General features: G+C 33.7%; 1 protein-coding gene across 2 annotated transcripts in view; it reads right to left on the bottom strand.

Annotated features, from left to right (window-relative positions):
• Positions 1-21,115, bottom strand: part of LOC149475438 (putative multidrug resistance-associated protein lethal(2)03659) — a 53,193-nt gene that overhangs the window by 21,283 nt on the left and 10,795 nt on the right. For both annotated transcript variants that reach the window (XM_089713319.1, XM_089713318.1), the window contains exons 2-16: positions 14,287-14,505; positions 13,428-13,490; positions 12,362-12,438; positions 10,406-10,508; positions 9,505-9,609; positions 8,868-8,970; positions 8,358-8,589; positions 7,148-7,304; positions 5,679-6,035; positions 5,138-5,288; positions 4,542-4,703; positions 3,857-3,986; positions 3,011-3,120; positions 2,554-2,679; positions 1,875-2,009 (exon numbers count right to left, since the gene is read on the bottom strand). In XM_089713319.1, coding sequence (XP_089569445.1) covers positions 1,875-2,009; positions 2,554-2,679; positions 3,011-3,120; positions 3,857-3,986; positions 4,542-4,703; positions 5,138-5,288; positions 5,679-6,035; positions 7,148-7,304; positions 8,358-8,589; positions 8,868-8,970; positions 9,505-9,609; positions 10,406-10,508; positions 12,362-12,438; positions 13,428-13,490; positions 14,287-14,366 — 2,091 coding nt within the window. In that variant the 5' untranslated portion in view covers positions 14,367-14,505. The remainder of the gene's footprint in view (positions 1-1,874; positions 2,010-2,553; positions 2,680-3,010; positions 3,121-3,856; positions 3,987-4,541; positions 4,704-5,137; positions 5,289-5,678; positions 6,036-7,147; positions 7,305-8,357; positions 8,590-8,867; positions 8,971-9,504; positions 9,610-10,405; positions 10,509-12,361; positions 12,439-13,427; positions 13,491-14,286; positions 14,506-21,115) is intronic.

The following is a 21,115-nucleotide window of genomic DNA, read 5'->3' as shown; positions in this document are numbered from 1 at the left end:
AGTCAATCGTCTCAAACCATTTTTTTTGTTACATTGATTGATTTTAATTGATAAGTTTATTCATATTTTTTTATAAGATAAACAATATTTATTTGTTACATTGATTGGTTTTAATTTATAAGTAATAAGAGGCAGAATATCTACAAAGTGTATGACTCACTAGCCGCCACGCACCGCCGCGATTGTCACACATATTTTGTTCGTGGTCTCTATATGTAGTAATAATACCTCAATGCCATGACGTGACGGTATTGTCATGACGCGATCTTGAAATTTTACTCTCAACGCGCCTAAAGAAATTTCACTTCAACTTTCAAGTAATATTCTACCTTATTATATGATACAACATTCTATTACTATGTGATACAATACAAGATGCAACTATCAACGAATACGTCAAAATACATTCTATATAAATTAAAAAAAATGTGTGCGTGTACTAGTGTACACACGTAAGAAGTGAAACTTCTTTATGACCTTATTTTTCAAAAAATAATTTACTATATGCAACTTTACAGAAATACGTCGAATCACGCGTGGTAGGGATAAGAAAAAGATGGCGCGTAACGGTAAAATGTCACGCGTAACGAAAAAATGTTACACTAAATTTTTTTCCAACCCCGATAAAGAAGTTTCACTTCAATAATAATCATGGCTTCTAAAAGATAATTTCCTACTAATCTTAAAATTATAAGATGCCATATGAAAACAAACTATTTTAATAGAAAGTTTATTTTTTTATATTAATAATTTTGAGTTTAAAATACTGACACTCCTCATGTTATCCACTTTAATCGGGTCCGTTTTTATCATTGCGTTGTACACCTGAAGAAATTTATATGTATGTATCTAATATCCAAGGTAACATTATAAATGAAAATTACTTTATCGGTAAAGCCAACGATTTGTATGGAATCTATACATATAATAAATCTGTAGAAGGGTCAATTCTGTACATTGAAAATATAGAAAAAATAAATAGCAGAGGGTGTTACTGGATCGATACCAAACCCCAATATGGGATAAAAAAAATTTTTAGCTGTCTGTATGTTCAAACATCACGTGAAAACTAACGGTTCGATTTCGATGAAACTTGGTATAATTATACCTTATTATCCTGGGCATAAAATGGGATACTTTTTATCCTGGAAAAATACGTAGAAAAAAATCTAAATTTTTCTTAATTTTCCCGCGCGGACGGAGTCGCGGGCGGAAGCTAGTTATAATTAAAAATATGAAAATATCTCAGATATAGGCATATAAAAAAACCCTAAAGTGTTAAAATAGGAAGGAAAGTTTTAGTTGAAAAAAATAATGTAATGTCGTGTAATTTTTTTTGGAATTTAATCAAGTTTTACATTCCTTATATTCCATTTAATTATCTTTGGAGCGAAGCAAAATAATTATTTAGTTATTTTATATTATTATAAATACGCTGAAAATGTTATATCTAATATACCTCTAATATTGTCATTGCAATAACGATTAATACAGTAGAACTCCAATTATCCGAACTCCGACTATCCGAATCGCCGATTATCCGAATCACAAAAAATTGTCCAAAAAAAGTTTAAGTGCGCTATTATTCTTCCCCTAACAAGAATATGGAGAGGATGATGATGATAAAGATGCGTTGTCACTAGAGGAAATAAGAAAAATGATTGCAAAAATATTTAAAACATGTGAAAATTTCATGTTTCTTTCATTTAATTCAATAAAAAAATAGTGCAATATCAAAATGTAGCTTTTATTCTCTCCAATGGCAATATTTTTTTTTAATCCGATTATCCGAATATTTGATTATCCGAATGGGTCCCGGTCCCCATTAATTCGGATAATTGGAGTTCTACTGTATTTAATTTGATATAACTTACCATGCTTTCTTTATTTTCATAGGACGCCATTTTTTGTTTCTGTTTGACTTCTTCCGTTTTTTCACCCATTTCAATCAGCTGATCGAACTCCGGGACGCTATTTTTGAGTTCCTGGTAAGTGCCTTGTCCCACGATCTGTAAGATAATTCAATTTATTTATCAATAAAACATATAATCAGTACATATTATAGAACAAAGTCGCCTTCTCTGTCCCCATGTCTCTAATCCCTATGTATGCTTAAATCTTAACTCTTAAAACTATGCAACGCATTTTGATGCGGCTTTTTTTATAGATAGAGTGGTTCAAGAGGAAGGTTTAAGTATATAATTTATTTGGTTTTAGACAAAGCGGGCAAAGCCGCGGGTGGAAAGCTAGTTTATAATAAACGAATGTTTTTTTTTATGTTAAGAAATAACATGTCAAGTCATTTTTTTTGTTAGAATCCGACTCGAAGGACCATACAGATTGAAAGTCCTTCGAGCCAGATAAAAATACTAGCGTGACTTGTGACTTGTGATCGCCTAAGTTCGCGTGGTGATCGTTCGTTTTCTTTCGTTGATAATTATAGAGATGTGACCTTTGGTTTTGATGACGGTGGCGGGGATAATAATATTGGTATTATTCCGAATTCAGTGGTATTGTGTCAGTGATGATGATGATGATGATGACGTCACTCACCCGTCCCGCCCGCATCACGCACACGTTGGCCGCGTGTCTCGCGTAGTTCGCGCGATGCGTCACGAGTACTACGGCACGATCGCGTAATAATCCACGCACGCATTCTTCGTATATCGCTTGTGCTACCTGTACAGTGGGAGTTAATTTTTTATTTAACTTACCGGTTGGCTTGGTTGGTGACCCTGCCTTCCAAGCCAAAGGTCGTGGGTTCGATTCCCATTTAGGGCAAATGTTTGTGTGATCAACATAGATATTTGCTCTGTGTCTGTGTGTTAATTATCTTTATAAGTATTTATTTAAAATTATATATATGTATGTTTATTAGCCATCTGGTTTCCAGAACACAAGCGAAAGCTTAGTATGGGATCAGATCGTGCCGTGTGTGAAAATTGTCCTGAAATATTTATTTATACACCTCCTCCTTTTTTTAAATCGGTAAAAAATAAACAATACGTACTTTAGCATCAACAGCTGCCAACGGATCGTCCAAAAGATAGACATCTGCGTGCTGATACACGCAACGCGCGAGCGAAATGCGTGCTCGTTGCCCGCCAGACAGTGAAGTACCTAAAATATTATATTTATACCTTTATCTATTCTGATTATATTTCGAGTATCCATACTAAAATTATAAATGCGAAAGTAACTCTGTCTGTCTGTCTATTACTCAATCACGCTTAAACTACTGAACCAATTTTCATGAAATTTGGAATGGAGATATTTTGATACCCGAGAAAGGACATAGGCTACTTTTTATCCCGGAAAAATGACGCAATCCCGGAAATCCCACGGGAACGGGAACTATGCGGGATTTCTTTGACTGCGCGGGCGAAGCCGCGGGCGGAAACCTAGTAGGTAGTCATCTCGCTAAGACAAACAGGAGCGGAGCACTGCGGGTAAAACAGCAGGGCACAGCTAGTAAAAGATAATCAAGAGTTGATCACTGTCATTTCTAATTCCACTTTTTATTTTAATTATTCTATAAATCATGTGTTACTCTGATTTTTAACCTATAATAATGCAAAGTCGATTAATTCACTTTAGGGCCGATTTTTCAATTGGTTAAAATTTATCCGTCCAATAAAGTATTACACGAACATTTTAAAATGTCACCTGTAAACTGTCAAATACGGACAATTAGAATACATTTTTCAAATGATAGTTTAATACGTTATTCGATGAATAAGTTTTAACCAACGATTGAAAAATCAGCCCTAAATCGATGTTTTTAGGCAGGCTACCTCCCTGCGAAGATAAAATTGATAGACGTCAAATGTTGCCTATTAAATTGGCTCCACTATACCTCTTTCACCAACAACACTTTTATCGCCATGTGGCAATATTTCCAAATCAGTTTTAAGCTGGCAACACTTGAGAACTTGCTTGTATCTACGTAGATCCATGTCTTGGCCAAAGAGGATGTTTTGACGAACCTGTAACAAAACAGTTATAGTATTATTTTGAAAAAGTTATTAAGATTCGAAGAATAAAATTGATAATTATTTATTCTGGTTTTTGCCTCTAGCAGGTTTGTTGTGAAAAAAGTATTGTTTGTGTGTGTGTGTGTGTGTCAAATACATTGTAAAATGTATGTAAAGCTTTTTCTTGATATTAATTTTGTTTCACATTTAATTTTAGTTGTCTCTTTCTCGCTCACGATAGTTGAATCATGCCATCGCACATTGAAGTCTAGTCGTGTGTGCATTAGTGTGCCGTGTTTGAAGATTGAATGTTGTCTTGGTGTCCTATCTACAGCTTTTTGACGTGACAACGTCTTATAATTCGATAGAGCCTGCTGCACGCACGAAAAAACATGAGTCATGCGGCGTTACCTCGCTCTGAGGCGTTCCATGTAAGGCTTGAAGTGCAAGCGAGAGCGCGGAACGAGCGACAAAGAAGCACAATCGGACGTTGTCACGTTCAACTATCGTCAGTAAACCGACTTTACAGACAACCAATTTTTACTTATAATATGAAGATACACTTACCGAAGCATCAAATAACCAAGGATCCTGAGCCGCATACGCGACATTCCCTCTTACGGACATTACACCACTGCTCGGTGTTAATTCCTTTAGTATTGCTTGAATTAACGTGGATTTACCAGCGCCCACCGTGCCGACTATCACTGTTAGCGTTTCTGGTTTTATCTGGAATAAAATAAGAATAAACTGGTTAATACTGGTATTAAAAGTTGTAAATAATATCAGCAATTGGACATTTTAAATTTAACATTTGTGGGTAGTCTTTAAAATGTTTTCTCTTTGAAATAAATGTAGCTAAGCCACTCTACATACATTTCCTGTTTCTTTATTTATTTTTCAATACTTACTTTAACAAACATTATTTCGTATTAAAAACATAATTATATACGCCCCAAGAGCATTGAAACAATAAATTCTTACTTGCCAGTTAAAAAAATCAATCAATGAAATAAGATGTGCAATGTCCAAATTTAACTTATAGATTAGTTGCACAGAACATAAAAACCTGACCCATAACCCTAACTTAGCCAACATACCCTCTAACTTAGCCAACATACCCACTAACTTAGCCAACATACCCTCTAGCTTAGCCAACTTACCGTTAAGTTAATATCCGCCAATGCGGGTATTTTTCTATCAAGTTGTTCGTCTTCAGCATTCTTCCAATGCACCGTAAAATCTTTTAGACTGACCAAGTAGTCCGGTTTGAGCTGATCCAAGTTTGAATCCGATTTTATGTATGCTTGTTGGCTGAAAATGTAAAAATATTATATTAAAATTGAGAAATTATTAGTTCTCTGTCATTTTTAGAAAAAAAGAAAGATCATTTATTTGAGTCCACAATACAACAACATTACATTACATTTTTACAACATTTTCCATCGATATCTCGATAATATAAATAGAATATCTATCACAAAAATAATTTTTCCCATTTTCAACAATTTTTCTTGAAACTAAGTCGTTCAAACATACAATGGTTCTATCTGTTTATTTCATACCGATCCAAATACAGATTTTCTTTGACTTCCAATCAAACAAAGTCTTATCAAAAGAGATTATGCCTTTTAAACGTCCAGCAAAGATAAAACAAAATATTTTAATACATAACTATTACAGAATAACCTGGAAGAAACTTACCCATTACCAATTTTCTCAAACACGCCATTACTCTTAACCTCCTCCTTATCTATATTAACCAAATCGACGCCATCTTGATTCTCAACCTCGGGCAACACTAAAAACTCTTCCATCCTTTTCACACTGACATACGCCTCTAGCGTGAACGTTATTGCCAGGGGCAAAAAATCGACCAGTGTATATTTCAACATTTCATAGTAGGAAAATATTACAAATACTTTCGCGGCTGTCAAATCATTATCGAATGAGATAAAGGCAATAATACTGAGGAAAATGGCGACTTTGGTGTTGAGTTTGACGCATGAAATCATAACGGCCCGCAGCCAGGACATTTTCTTGATTACGTTCATTTCTTTCCTGGAAAGAAATTATCGAAAATGTAGTAAATAAACCAAAAATAGTGACGACCACACGTGCCAGAAGTGAAACTTCTTTGGCGAGATTCAAAGATACCAGAATGGTCGCCTTATTCCATGAGGCGACCTTAAAATTTTTGCTCTCATCGCGCCTAAAGAAGTTTCACTTCACAAAATGGCACCAAAAAGTAGTGAATGGTAAATTTTGTAGTCGGGTTTTATTATCATTAATTTATCTCGATAAATGGGCTATACAACACCGAAAGAATTTTTCAAATCAGACCAGTAGTCCCTGAGATTAGCATGTTCAAACAATCAAACAAACAGTTCAGCTTTATTATATTAAAAATATTTGTAACAGTTAGTTATAGCCATTTTTAAATCATGTAATCATGTATTATTCAATAAGTATTTAACTTATTTAATTATTAAATAAGATTTGTGACGACTGATAAACTACTGAAACATTTGAGACAAACAAATGCAATCAGATAACGATCTATATTTATTCTGTTATTTAACTAATATTACAACACATGTGTTATTTGCACTATCATTGAAAGGTCCTTGTATTTACCGACTGCGTCAGACGGAGGATTATGTTTTTTGAGTATTGTATGTGCCTCTTGGTGTTCTTTAGCCTCTATACTAATTTGATAACCTTCTATTATTATATTTATTACCCAAAGTGAACTAACACCTAAATAATTGAAACTTTTGTTAAATTTTCTTTTGCATATTTTATATCCAAAGTACCAAACTACACTTAAACACTAACAGACACTAAATTAACACTTAACACATTAGATATACCAAAATTTTTGCCAAACTTAATAATACTGATATAACAATGTCTTATGCTAATTTTATATCCCAAATACTGCAAGTAAATGATACTAAGCGATTTGCCTATTATTTATTTATTTATTAAGCTATTGCATAGCTTCTATCGCGGGCCTTGAGGGCGGGGACCGAATCGAGAAATCCGTAACGAAAAAACCTCACGCTCCCCACGGGGACGGGCGCGGAGGTGTGGCTTGAAGGCATAGCATGCAATAGCTTTACCGCGGCAGTCCCCGAGTGACACACGTCTTTTTTTTAAACTATACTCACTTTCTCGCCTGCCCAATGATACCAGCGAACGCGTTTTCCCAAGCGAACATCTTAATAGCCTCAATACTTTGAATCACTTCGTTCATTAAACGGATACGATTGTCCGTCCGTACGGCGGTCTGACGACGGAAACGACTCGATATCTTACCGAGGTAGCCTGGAAATATCAATACAATCAATGTTGTTAGACGTAACTTTTGATTTAATATTTTTGTGGATGAATAGTTGTCACTATTTCCTGTAAAAACATGCTAGCTGTCGAATACTATAAAATGCCGCGTATTTTGACTCGTGGCGCATTCGTACGAATCGTGCCTGGGGGGGGGGCTCGGACGTTGTTTATACGACGTTCGACCCAACTACCCTCACTTTGCTAATAGTCGTTGACTTGCTGCGTTTTGTTATCAACTACTTCATCAATTAGGTAGCTGTGTAGAATAGCTATTCAGTGTCATACATATCAGTACATTCAAATTATATTTTACCCGGCCTCGCGTTTAATATCTTATAATTGTATTATTAGATAGATTTGATATTTATGACGAGGAAAAAAAATCCACCTACATCCTACATAAACTTAAAACACTGTTCGACAACTTTTAACCTATAACTTTTGATTTTAATAAATAAAATGAGGAAAATAAAAAGGAAACAACCTCACACCAGATTTATTTTATCGATTAAAAGTAGGTTAGAAACAAGATAGTTTGGAAAAGTACCTACGTAAGAAGTTACTTAACTTGGTAGGAAAATTATACAGAAAAAATAAAAACATTTGACATTTTATAAACAACCAGACCCACAATCGCCTTTTAAAAGCTTGTCAATTAATATCCGAGCAATTTTGTAAAACTTTCATTGCAATTGGCATTCTATTTCGTGGCAGTAACGTTCAAATTATATTAAAGGGCCTATAAAACTCTGCCTTATACATGTGTAGGCAGAGTTTTGCTTCGGACAATATTTAAATAAAATAAAAAATAAAAATATCTTTATTGAGTACAAAAATTAATACAGTACAATTACAGTGTGGCTCTGTCTACCTAGCTAGGAAAATCGTATGTTAAGGAAGACAGATTCTTCCCAGAAAGCATGTTCAGTACAAAGCAAACATTACATTAATTTTTTTTTATTTATTTACTATTTAACACTTTTTCACTATTTACGTGATTGTGAGTCCAATTAACTATTCTATGTGCTTCAAACTCACCTTGTAATGGTATAAACATGAGCAGAAAGGCGACTCCAATAATCGAAGATACGCCTATTTGCCTATACATCAGATAGACGATGATTATGCTCTCGATAGGTGTTCTTACGAGGTCCATCATGAAGATACTCGCCATGTCGAATCTTTGGGCGTCTGTTGTTAATAGATTAACCACGTGACCCGCTAGGCCTTCGGAGGCTTTGCCCCCGGCGGTTAGATCTAAACGGAGCAGCTGGAAAATAAGAATTTAATGATGGATTGTTTTTCTTTTTGGGAAAAAAATAGGCTAAAAAAAACAAATAACTCTTACAGTGTTTGCATTTTTAGTTTTATAGCAGCTCATAAATGTGAAAAATAGTAAACTATTTAAAAACTTGTTATCCGCTGTAATAAAATTTTATATACGAGTGTAAACAATTTATCTATGAAAAACATTATTCCACAATAAAAATTCTACGTATCCTTTAAGCGACTTGCAAAAAGGGTGTTCTATTAAAAAAAACAACTTACTTTTCTATATATCAACGAACAGCAAGCGACTCTGATCTTCATACTCAAATCCAATAACAATAACAACATTGGATGCATTAAAGTTGCGTTGATGGCCATAAAACTGAAAAAAAAATGTAATACATAATATCTTTATCTCATTATCGAAGAAGCCATCATCGCTAAAAATTTAGTGATTTATCTTGTTTGGTAGTCAGTAGATATTTGATTTTATATCAGCTATAAACATAAATAACACACACATAAATAGAGACATACACAGAGATTTTCTTAAATTCTGTTTCTAAGCTATTGCATAGCTTTTATCTTAGACTTTGAGCGCGGCGACCGAATGAAAAAATTCCGTAACGAAAAAACCTAACAACCCCCACTTCAACCAACTAGATGCTATGCAATAGCTTTACCGCGGCAGTCCTCGAGTGCCACACGTATTTTTTTCTTATATGTTTTTGAATTGTATTCAATCGTATTATTTTCTTTCTATATTATAGTTTTAAGGAAGAGCGGAACCTCCTGACACAAGCACTGTATTTGCTTACTAGGAGTGTTCCAATCACAAATTATTTTAAGACTAAATGTAAATGAAAGAAATAATTTAAAAATTGATTATTTTGAATTATTTTTCATTTCTACCTACCCAACTACCCCCATAGCGTATAAATATGCTTCCGTGACTGTCACCCCCGCGTGTGACGGTGAAAAGTAGTGGATCAACCCCTCGAGGCACATTGGTGTTAATATTCTGAAAAAGAAATAATAAATACGTATAAAACATGTTTTATTTCAAAATTAAATTATTGTAATTAAAATTTAAACTCGTTTTATTCATTATCTTCATTCAACTTATCAATAAACGAAGTGTTTATAAAAACTAAAACATTTTCGGAACATCGCTACTGCTGAAAAAAATCAGCAAGAAAAATCGATCAATAGTTCAATTTCATTTAAGGGTGTAATTAAATTCAAATTTGTATAGTTGAATTAGTAAGGGGTGGGGTAAAACTACTACAAAGTACAAAGTTCTACACTATAAACTATATTATGTAGTCTATATCTATTGGCGACTGGCGTATAATAAACAACTTGACTCACAATCATGTTCAAAAATTGTCTGAAGCAAAACTCTGCTTACGCGTGTATTAGGCAGAGTTTTCTTATGAACAAAACAATCGACTTTGAACATTACTGCCAAGAAATAAGGTGTTTATTTCAATGAATGTTTTATACAACAGCGCTCGGACATTTTTGACGAATTTTTAATGAATTTTTAGACGATTGTGAGTCTAGCTGTTTATAATACAGCATTGCTAGATTTAATTAATGCCTTACTAAAGGTCTATTCAAACTAGAGCGGTATCTGCTACCGCCGTGGGTAGCGGTATCCCGATGGGCACGCGATTAAATCTCTTACGCAGTATATTATAGAGACTAATCGCGTACCGATCTCGGCCCGAGTACTGCTGCAGATCTCGGATAGTTAGACCACGAGGGTAGCGGATATCGCTCTAGTCTGAAAAGGCCTTAAATATAGATCTTACCTAAGCGAGGTATCAATGATGGCAAATAATACATTAGCTATAATAAATTTGAGACCATATATTCTTATAATACATCGCAATAGAGACGGCTTCCTCTTCTTATCTGAAAAATAAAAAAAAATACATATTAATCTATACTAATATTATAAAGCTGAAGAGTTTGTTTGAACGCGCTAATCTCAGGAACTGGATTGGTCCGATTTGAAAACTTGTTTCGGTGTTAGATAGCCCATTTATCGAGGAAGGCTATAGACTATATTATATCGTACGCTAAGACCAACAGGAGCGGAACACTGCGGATAACCGCGGGGCACTGCTAGTTACTAGAATTAAGATAATATTAAAAACTCTTTAAGTATGTTAGTTAAATTATTATCGTTTACCTTAACACACTTTAAATACTCTTATAAATTAAATGACAATAAACAGTAATTTAATTTTCATGTAATCTTTAAAAGCAATTTAGCCTTATTTATTTAGGTTGTATATATCTTTATTTTACTACTAATTTAGTATTTGTTTTCAACCGACTACAAAAACAACGGAAGTTCTCAATTTGACAAAAAAAAATTGAGTTTTTTACCACCGAACTTTCGACTGCGTGAACCGATTTTGATGATTCTTTTTTATATGAATTTTATATTGAACCGCCGCATTGCAAAACGGCCCTGTTTTTGAAAACAGCTAGCCGTAATATAATACGGCGGATTATACAATCCGACTGCCACATATCTATAGTCTAAAGATTCGAACAAGTGTTTCGGGGAAACATCTTAACTATCTTCTTGCGAGATGACTCATCAAAAAATCGATTAAGTGCGAGTCAAACTCGCGACAATAAGGGTTCCGTACAAATAACCTATTCTTTTTCTTTAATATTTTACAACGCACCTTATTTTACCTTTTTGGTATGGAACCCTAAAATGAAGGAGATTATCAATTTGACTGTATAAGTACTGTTATACTTTGTTCTATATAGATATGCATGTAAAAAATTAAAACTTACGAAAAACACACATTGGTCTACATATTGCACGCCTCATAAGCGAAGCGTTGAGGTGGGTACTACTGTCACTTCGCGCAAAACATCTGATTTTTCAAACTTAAAATGTATTTATGTATCATACATTGCACTTGTAAGATAATACATACACACACATATTAAGAAAAAACACTATTTTTAACATTCATGATATTTTTGATGTCATTTTTGTTATTTAAACTAGTTAAAAAACAGTTTAAAAAAGTTCTGTCTTGGACGTCCGTGTGTCTGTATGTGCGGAGGATTTTCTTGTTAACACGATAGCGACCGAAATACTTTACTAATCGAGTCTTTTTTTTTCTCTTACGCTTGAGTATGCTCAGGAATAGAACCCTTTCATTTTTCAGGGTCTGATTCGATGTGGTTTAATTGTTATTAAATAAACAAAAATAATAATTAATAAATAATTATTAAAAAAAATTATGAGGCGTGCACTTTTGGATTTTCCAAACTATTTATTCGTCTATTTATTTAATTATATAAAGAACCAAATTAATTTTCTAGAAAAACCTAGCACTATAATATTAATCGAAAATTATTATATTTAATACATAAATAATTTATATTCAAGCTTATCAGCTATAATAAAGTTTCACCACACGTGTTAAAATGTAAACATATTAATTAAAATGTGATTATTACGAGTTATTAATAATTAATAATTATATTCATTACTTAATAGTACAAAGATCAACAACCATAAGTAACCTATACTTACTCTTAAACATTCAAACTCAAACATTTATTTATCCAATTAGACTTCTTCTAGAAGCATTTTTGAAATGTCATAACATATTTTTAACATTTACCACCGATTCGGAAAGAAGCATTAGTCCATTGAAATGTTACATTTTTTAGGCCTAATCTTGCGTTTTTTAGAGGACGCAATTTTATTTTTTGGATGTGTAAGTTACCTTGCTTATTAATTTCCTCTCTCCATTTTTCGCTCATGACGTCACCGCGCGGGGCCGCCCTGTGGCCTGGTGAACATCTGCAATATAATAAAATTATTAAAAAACATACGAAATAATGTAAATAATTATTTTTATATATTTTTTGTTTTTATATTTCAGAACATTTTTCACACAGGGCACGATCTTATGCCCTAAGATTTTCGCTTGTGTTATGGAAACCAGATGGCTGATAAACATACATATATAATTTTAAATAAATACTTATATAGATAATTAACAGCCAGACACCGAGCAAACATCTATGTTCATCGCACAAATCCTGGATGGGAATCGTTACAATATCAAATATTTCTGAAACTAATATGTTTCGGGTCAGTAATGTTTACTTATTTTTACTTCAAATGAGCTATACTTTCACCCCATTAAAACAATTATAGACTACAGGCCCATGTTGAAAAAGTTATGGGCATAGATATCTAATTATCTAGAGAGATGCCAATCGCTTGCGCTGAGTACGAAACCATGTCTCATAAAAAAATTTACGCACACAACTGCAGTAAACAAAATCAAAACAATACTTCACGTTGTGTGCGTGTCATCACACAAAAATATGAGAGCGACTATTCGTTCGCACACTAGATTGTAAGTGACGTACGTATACAGCACCACTACAGTTTGTTCTTTTTTTGGACATATTACTGCGACACCGGCCCCGCCCCCTAACCATATCTCCCTTTAGTTTCTGTGATCTGTGGTTATGGGTCATTTGAACCACCAGGTGACCTATCTAGAAAGATATAAGAGCATAAAATAATAAAATTCAGCACTATGCCGTCACTTGTAAGCTGTCACCTGAGTGCAGATGAGAATTCGAAAGTACAGGTAGAGATTTCCCCTTGTCTCCATGATTTTTGTACGGCGTTGCGGAATAATGGATTAAAAAGCAGTATAGAAATAGTATGACACAGATGCCATAACATGTTTTCAACATGGGCCTGTAGTCTATTACACATATAAAAGTCACCCTGTTTATTATAATACCTGTAAAAAATATTGAATATATCACCTGTAGACATCTGATATACTGAGCTGCCCTTTTCTGCCCTTCTCGAAGATTGGACGTGTGTACCTAGAATAATATTATGTTGTTTGAGAACAGCTTCAATCAATATTTTGACTTCTTTATAACATGAAAAAATTACTTAATTCAATAAAAAAGGGTTTTTTTTTCAATGAGTCAATTTAAAAGTAATAATGGTAAGTAATTACATAATACCTTTTAAAATTAAGCCACAAACTTTACAGTTAAAAAGCATATAAATTATAGATTATTATTTATTAGTTTGGTTTTTCTTTGCAACCTCAATTTTCTATAATACAATACCCTTATTATTCATTACTAGGTTTCCGCCCGCGGCTTCGCCCGCGCAGTCAAAGAAAAACCCGCATAGTTCCCGTTCCCGTGGGATTTCCGGGATTGCGTCATTTTCCCGGTATAAAAAGTAGCCTAATAAAAAGTAGTAAATGTCCTTTCTCGGGTATCAAAATATCTCCATACCAAATTTCATGCAAATTGGTTCAGTAAATCAGTAGTTTAGGCGTGATTGAGTAACAGACAGACAGACAGAGTTACTTTCGCATTTATAATATTAGTATGGATTATTACAGAAAGAAATATAAGCTTAACTGTAAACTAGCTAAAAACACATTACGTCTAAACACCGCCTCCTGGGTTCGATTCCTGGTGAAGACGAAGAAAAAAAATGCCTCGGTCTGGCATTACACAGAAAGCTGATCACCTAGGTACTTGTCCTTAAAGAAAATCGATCAGTGAAACAGATGTATAATGCACCTGCCCCATACCCCACTAGGGTACATGGGACTTCACACATCTAAAGAAATGCATTCAAATACATATTACTTACCAAAAGCATATTTTCGAGAAAAAATTAGCCCTTTCCCGCGGATTCTGTTCTCTATCGATATTGAAGTATCCGGGATCCATCGCGCACTTACTTTTGCACTATACACTATAACAATAACACTATAATAAATAAATAATTGCACTTTATATCACATGTAAATGCACCACGACACTTTCGCACCGAAAATCTTCAAACTCTCATCTTCACTTTTGCGCCATTCTGAAACAAATTATTATTTTTAATACATATTCTATTAAAAGAAAGTAATTTTCAAGAAAATTTATGGACAATTTTACAAATTACTAGCTGTAAGCTGTCCCGGCAAACGTGCCTTTCTCCTATCACTTGAGCTTCTAAGATCTACCCAATAGGCACACAAAATTTAATGAGAATCGGTCTAGCCGTTTCTTAGGAGTGTGGTAACTAACATTGTGACACGAGAATTTAATATTATATAGAGACTAGCGGTCCGCCCCGGCTTCGGCCGTGGTACATATGAAAAATAGATGTTGGCCGATTCTCAGACTTACCCGATATGCACAGAAAATTTCATGAGAATCGGTCCACCCGTTTCGGAGGAGTATGCAGACTAACATTGTGACACGAGAATTTTATATATAAGATAGATTGATACAGATATAAGATAAGGTAGTGGATGATTCAATATTAGGTTCTGTTTAGTAAGATGCAGGAAATAATTTGATTCCTAATTTATCTGCACATATTGATAACTAGCATTGATAACTAACTTGTATACGTAGTATCGTAGTATATTATTATTAGTCTGTGGTAGTATATTATTATTAGTCTGTGCTAGCAGTAAGAACATAATGGGATGATGGTGATGACGGTGGTGATGATGGTGGTGATGATGGTGATGATGATGTATATGATTAGTAGCATATATTTTTTATTTTGTTTTGCGAAACACTGAAGAAACGAATTGAAAAAAGTAATTTTTATACGAGGCTTTAATTTTATTAAATACGATATTACGTACAATATAAACCTTAAAATCAATTAACACTATATTGAACTTATTTGATAAGAATTGTTTGAGGAAACAGTATTTTAAACAGTAATTATTGTAAAACCGATAAATACTTACTTATAAACAAATTAAATGTTATTCACCTTAAAAACATAATAATTGTTTCATTGTAAAATTATTTTGTTGACTATTTGATACCTAATATATTTTTAGACATTTAAAAGCAATTATTTTTTTTTATTTCAGTTTATTGAACTTAACTAATACCTACTTTGTTATTAAGAAAAAGGAGTAACGAGTAGGTATAAAATTTTGTGATTTTAAATTTTACATAGAAAACGCTAATTCAGTGAAAATCTTATTTGTAAACGTATTATTGTTAAAGAAAATGTGAAAAATTTAACTTCAAAACAAAACTGATTGGAACCTAATCGCACAATTAATTAATGTTTTATTTAAAATTTAAATACTTACTTCATAATAAACTAAGTAACCATATATTTACGAATTTACATACAATATCGATAGGAAAATTGTCAAAAACTATGAATCATAAAAATGTACACACGTAAGAAGTGAAACTTCTTCATGGCTTTATTTTTCAAAAAATAATTACTATATGCAACTTTACAGAAATACGTCGAATCACGCGTGGTAGGGATAAGAAAAAGATGGCACGTAACGAAAAAAATAAAAATGTTACACTAAATTTTTTTTCAACCCCGATAAAGAAGTTTCACTTCAAAAAAACAAACGCTAATTTTGCGATAACATATTCTACACGTGAAGGAAGCCATATATAAAAATATACTATATCTTGAAGTATTTTCAAGTTGTTTTTACACGATTACCTATTGAATTTAGAGATCATATGACTGTAAATAATATTATAACAACGCTCTCTGACCTCTGTAATCTGTATTGATCGAAATACCTGTAAAATATTTTAATCTATGACCTTTATGGCCTGCACAGACGAGGGATTTTAGTCCGCGGATTGCACTCTTAATTGGCTCCTTAATTGTGATGTGTATAACAAGCAGGGGCAATCTAGAGCACAGCTGAAATTGGGAATATGAATAAAATTTGAAATGGCCTAAATTATTTTTTTCTCGAATGCTTATTATCGTAATATTATAATGAAAAGGATTTTTTTTTATTTACTTATTATTTGAACCCCTAAAATAATATTCAAAAAGTGCAAAATAAGGGAGCGAAATTCAAACTTCAAAAACGCGCCACCAATGGTCGAACGAAATGTGACGTCATCTGATACGACATTGTATTCATCACTCCACAGTAAAAACTAGGTATTCACCCACTGGACGTGTCATGTGACGTCACGCAAAGCGCGCGCAATATGGCGGCGTTTGAACTGCTTAAATTTTTTAAAAGTTTTAAATTTCATTTTTAAAAATATCTAGAGTATTTTGAAGCCCATTAATATTTTTTTCTACGTTACAAAATAGTAAACTATTAATTTAAGACAAAAAAAAACATGAATATTCCCCATTGCTCCGACCGCCATGCAACCGAGATTGTTCCAATATTGCCCCTTCGGCAGGTGAGTAGCCTTATGAGATCGGACCTTAGTTTCACATAATAATATTATTCTCATTATACCTTGAATTTTGATGGAATATAAATTACACACGTTGATATGTCTGTATGCATTTAATTTAAATCATTGCTTTGGATTGTTCATCAAAATGTGATGATGATGATGATGAATGAATTTTTTTCACTTTTAAATTAAACTTTAAAAATTAAAATCACTACTTACATAGTATAAAACAAGGTTGCTTTCTCTGTCCCTGTATACCTATGTATGCTGAATTCTTTAAAACTACGCAACGGATTTTGATGCGGTTTTTTTTAATAGATAGAGTGATTCAAGAGTAAGGTTTTAGTATTTAATTTATTAGGCTTGAGACAAAGAGGGCGAAACCGCGGGTGGTAAGCTAGTTATACTATATACTAACTAATTTACTAACTAAACAATTTTGTACTATGTACAATTCTTGACGTACTTAAAAATTAAATAATACTCACGAATGAACACAAAAGGCTTTAGCAAAAGAAATCACAATAGCGCCGCTTGCGTACAGCATCAATTTTTTTTCAAATTCGATACAGTAGTTTAAGCGACAAAAGACAAGGTCGGCAGACATGCATTACAATTATTTGGATGATTAGAACAGAGCATTAGAAGGAAATCAATTAAAACGCAAATATTAAGATCACCGTAAAATTACAATTAAAAAAAAATTTCAAGGAAATCCTGGATATTATATAGCTGAAGAGTTTGTTTTAGTGTCCGACCGAACTTTCGGTTTCGGTTTCGGTTTCGGCCGAGTTTCGGCCAAAAATCAAGTTTCGGCCGCAGTTTCGGTTTCGGCCAAAATCGGCCGAAACTTTTGCCGAAACCGAAACTTATTTCGCAAGTTCAGTGAACTTAGTTCACACACGTTCACGCTCGTCTAACTTCCTTTTCCTCGGCAACGCTTTGACGGACGCTGTCAAAGTGTTGGTTGACCCCAAGAAGCTTATATCTAATACACTGGAGATTTCATTATGAACATTAACATTTAACTTGTAACAAGAAAATATGAATGACGCCTGTATGTTTTTTTATCCCTTTCACACCTAACTTGGCAAGTTGGTGTGAAAGGGATAAAAAAAATGTTGTGTGGTTTTATGAAACCACGGTAAAAGTGAAACTGTTCGAACGGTTCCGAACACTGCTTTGTGTAGCGCATGTCACGTGACGGTATACCTACTCGGCAGCCGCGATACACGCGACATGCGCTACACAGACCAAAAAGTTTGAGACGATGTAATAAAAGTTTCACTTTAAAACATACAGGCGTCATACCTAAAAGAGACTGATTATTCTTCTAAGCCAAAATACCAATAAAATCCAAATCAATAAATAAATACCAATCCAAAGTATGTATTAAAGACTCTTTAATAAAGAGAAAGATCTCAAAATACCAAAACTTAGTATTTAAAGTAACAGTAACAATTACTGATTTGATTTAGATGACTGATTTTACTGAGAACTTAATTTGAAAAAATACTAAAAATTGTTATTATTAATATTTTAAAAATATTTTTATTTTATTTAATATTAAATAAACGATTACAACAAATTTAATATATGTACTGTGTTTTCATTTCATGCCCTAATTAAGGCTAAATAATAGGTAAAATGCACCAAAGTTCAGTATTTTTAATTTTTTAGAAATTTCATACTTGACCACGTGAGTTTCGGTTTCGGTTTCGGTTTCGGCCGAAACTGAAGCCACGGCCGAACATTCGGTTTCGGTTTCGGTTTCGGCCTGGAAACCAGTTTCGGTCGGACACTAGTTTATTTGTTTGTTTGAACGCGCTAATCTCGGTAACTACTGGTCCGATTTGAAAAGTTCTTTCGGTGTTAGATAGCCCATTTATCGAAGTAGGCTATAGCCGCTATAGGCTATATAATATCATCTCGCTAAGATCAACAGGAGCGAAGCAATGCGGGTTAAACCGCGCGGCACAGCTAGTGTTTCTAATAATTTCGCCACTTAGTAGGTAATTGGTTGAAAACCGAATCGAAAGAACTCCCCGTCTGTTTTCACCAAAAATATCTCATCCAAATATAGATATCGATTTTACATACATAAGGGCAAGCAATAACCTTCAGGTCAATCACTCGATCATTAAATGTTACGCACTTGCGAGATGAAACCTTATTCCTTGGGCAATAAGGTGCAAGATTGTGTTGTGTTATTTAGATTTAGGTTAAGTGGTAATATATTGAAAATACTAGTTTTTAGATCATGTCTTCGCTTGTGCGAATTCAAATTCGCCATTCCTTTGGACTCGATTTTGACTATAAACGGACAGATTCAATTCAAACTTTGTACACTTATCAAGGATCGGTGACAATACAATAATTTTATGAGGTAAAGTTTATTTTTTAGTTTTTTTAAAGTGAACATTTTATTACATCCTCTCAAACTTTTTGGTCTGTGTAGCGCATGTCGCGTGACAGTCGGCTGCCGAGTAGGTATAAAGCAGTGTTCGGAAAGTTTCACTTTTACCGTGGTTTCATAAAACCACACAACATTTTTTTTTTTATGAAACTATGCACTAATCTAATTATTATTATAAAGTTTTGGTTGCAACTTATTGCGCCATGATAATACGAAGGTCAATCACTGCAGCCTATAAAAATCATCAATATTGATTCAGCTGTTTGGGTGTAAAAATATAACAAACAAAACATCAATCAATTAGAAAACAGGTGATAAAGTCTACTTTAGTCGGGTCTGAAACCAAATTAACTAATTTTGCGAGTTTTGTCTTCTTTTTATAAAGTCTTCATTTTCCTTATTACTTGCGTAAATGCAAACATAAATAGTTGGACATACAACCTGCAACAAAGGTTTAAAATGTTTCCTCATTTCTCGTTCAAATAAACCTAATATAAGAAGTGACGAGCGGGTGCCTAACTTACTAATAAGTAATAACTACCTATGTAGTTATTTATCTAGCAGCTAGCTGAAGAGTTTGTTTGTTTGAACGCGCTAATCTCAGGAACTACTGGTCCGATTTGAAAAATTCTGTCACCGATAATCCATTTATCGAGGAACGGTAAAAAGGTTTTTTTTTAAGAAGTTTTGCATTTCCTTTTCACAAGATATACCTACATAGTACTATATAAAGTCAATCTCTGCGCAAAATACTAATAGGCAAAATATCATTAAAATCGGTAATGTGTTTTAGACGTAAAACCGTCAAGAGTCATACAAAGTGACTTTTTGAAGTTAAACTTTAGGCGCGTTGAGAGTAAAATTTAAAGATCACGTCATGGCAATACCGTCACGTCATGGAGTAAGGCGACGATTTTGGTACTTTTGAATCTTGCCAAAGAAGTTTCACTTCTGACAGGTGTGCTCGGCACACACGCTCTTTTTTTCAATTTTATATCGCTGTATGATTTATAACTTACGGAAGTACACACAGGTCAAATTCGAAAAAAACTTACCCAACTCTTGTCTCAAGAGAAGGGAAGTCAACGCAAGGTCGGGTGTACCGTGAAATACATTCTCGAATGTTTCTGCTAAATGCCTATCACTTATAAGTTATAGGTGCACTGTACCAATCAGAAATTTTCCGTAGCATATATTTTGTAAATCCATACTAATATCACAGAATACATAATAGTAGCTAAACGCTACAGAACGGTGTGGACAGTGGAACGGACACTCTCCGCCTCCCGCCAAAATTAAACATTTACCTCACCCCGCACGATCAGTCAAAATGGTCCACATTTTTCTACAGGGACGATACGCAACGATTGACTTGAAGTAATTTTATTATTTTGGATTTGTGATTATCGTTTTTCGTAGAAAATGGTTAGATATTGTGCTGTTTACGGATGTATTTCATCAGAAAAACGCAATTTTTTTTACGCTAGTCAAAAATGTGCCAACCATAAAGCGTTAATACACACATTTGCAGTCTCTACAGTGTGACTGTCAAAACGATAATTTTGTATGGAGTGTCCGGGGTGTGCTAATATTATAAATACGAAAGTAACTCTGTCTGTCTGTCTGTTACTCAATCACGCCTTAACTACTGAACCAATTTGCCTGAAATTTGGTATAGAGATATTTTGATACCCGAGAAAGGACTTAGGCTACTTTTTACCCCGGGAAATAGGATAGGTTTTATCCCGGAAATCCCACGGGAACGGGAACTACGCGGGTTTTTCTTTGACTGCGCGGGCGAAGCTGCGGGTGGAAAGCTAGTTTTCTATAACTACATAACTAGTATTTATAATTCATT

Source organism: Colias philodice, chromosome 30, assembly GCF_061535455.1.
Source record: "Colias philodice isolate Cphi_HAF_F1 chromosome 30, ilColPhil1 Martin Lab GWU primary, whole genome shotgun sequence".
In the NCBI taxonomy this organism is placed as follows: Eukaryota; Metazoa; Arthropoda; class Insecta; order Lepidoptera; family Pieridae; genus Colias; species Colias philodice.
Note: the sequence above shows the minus strand (reverse complement) of the source record. Positions and strands in the feature narration are given on the sequence as shown.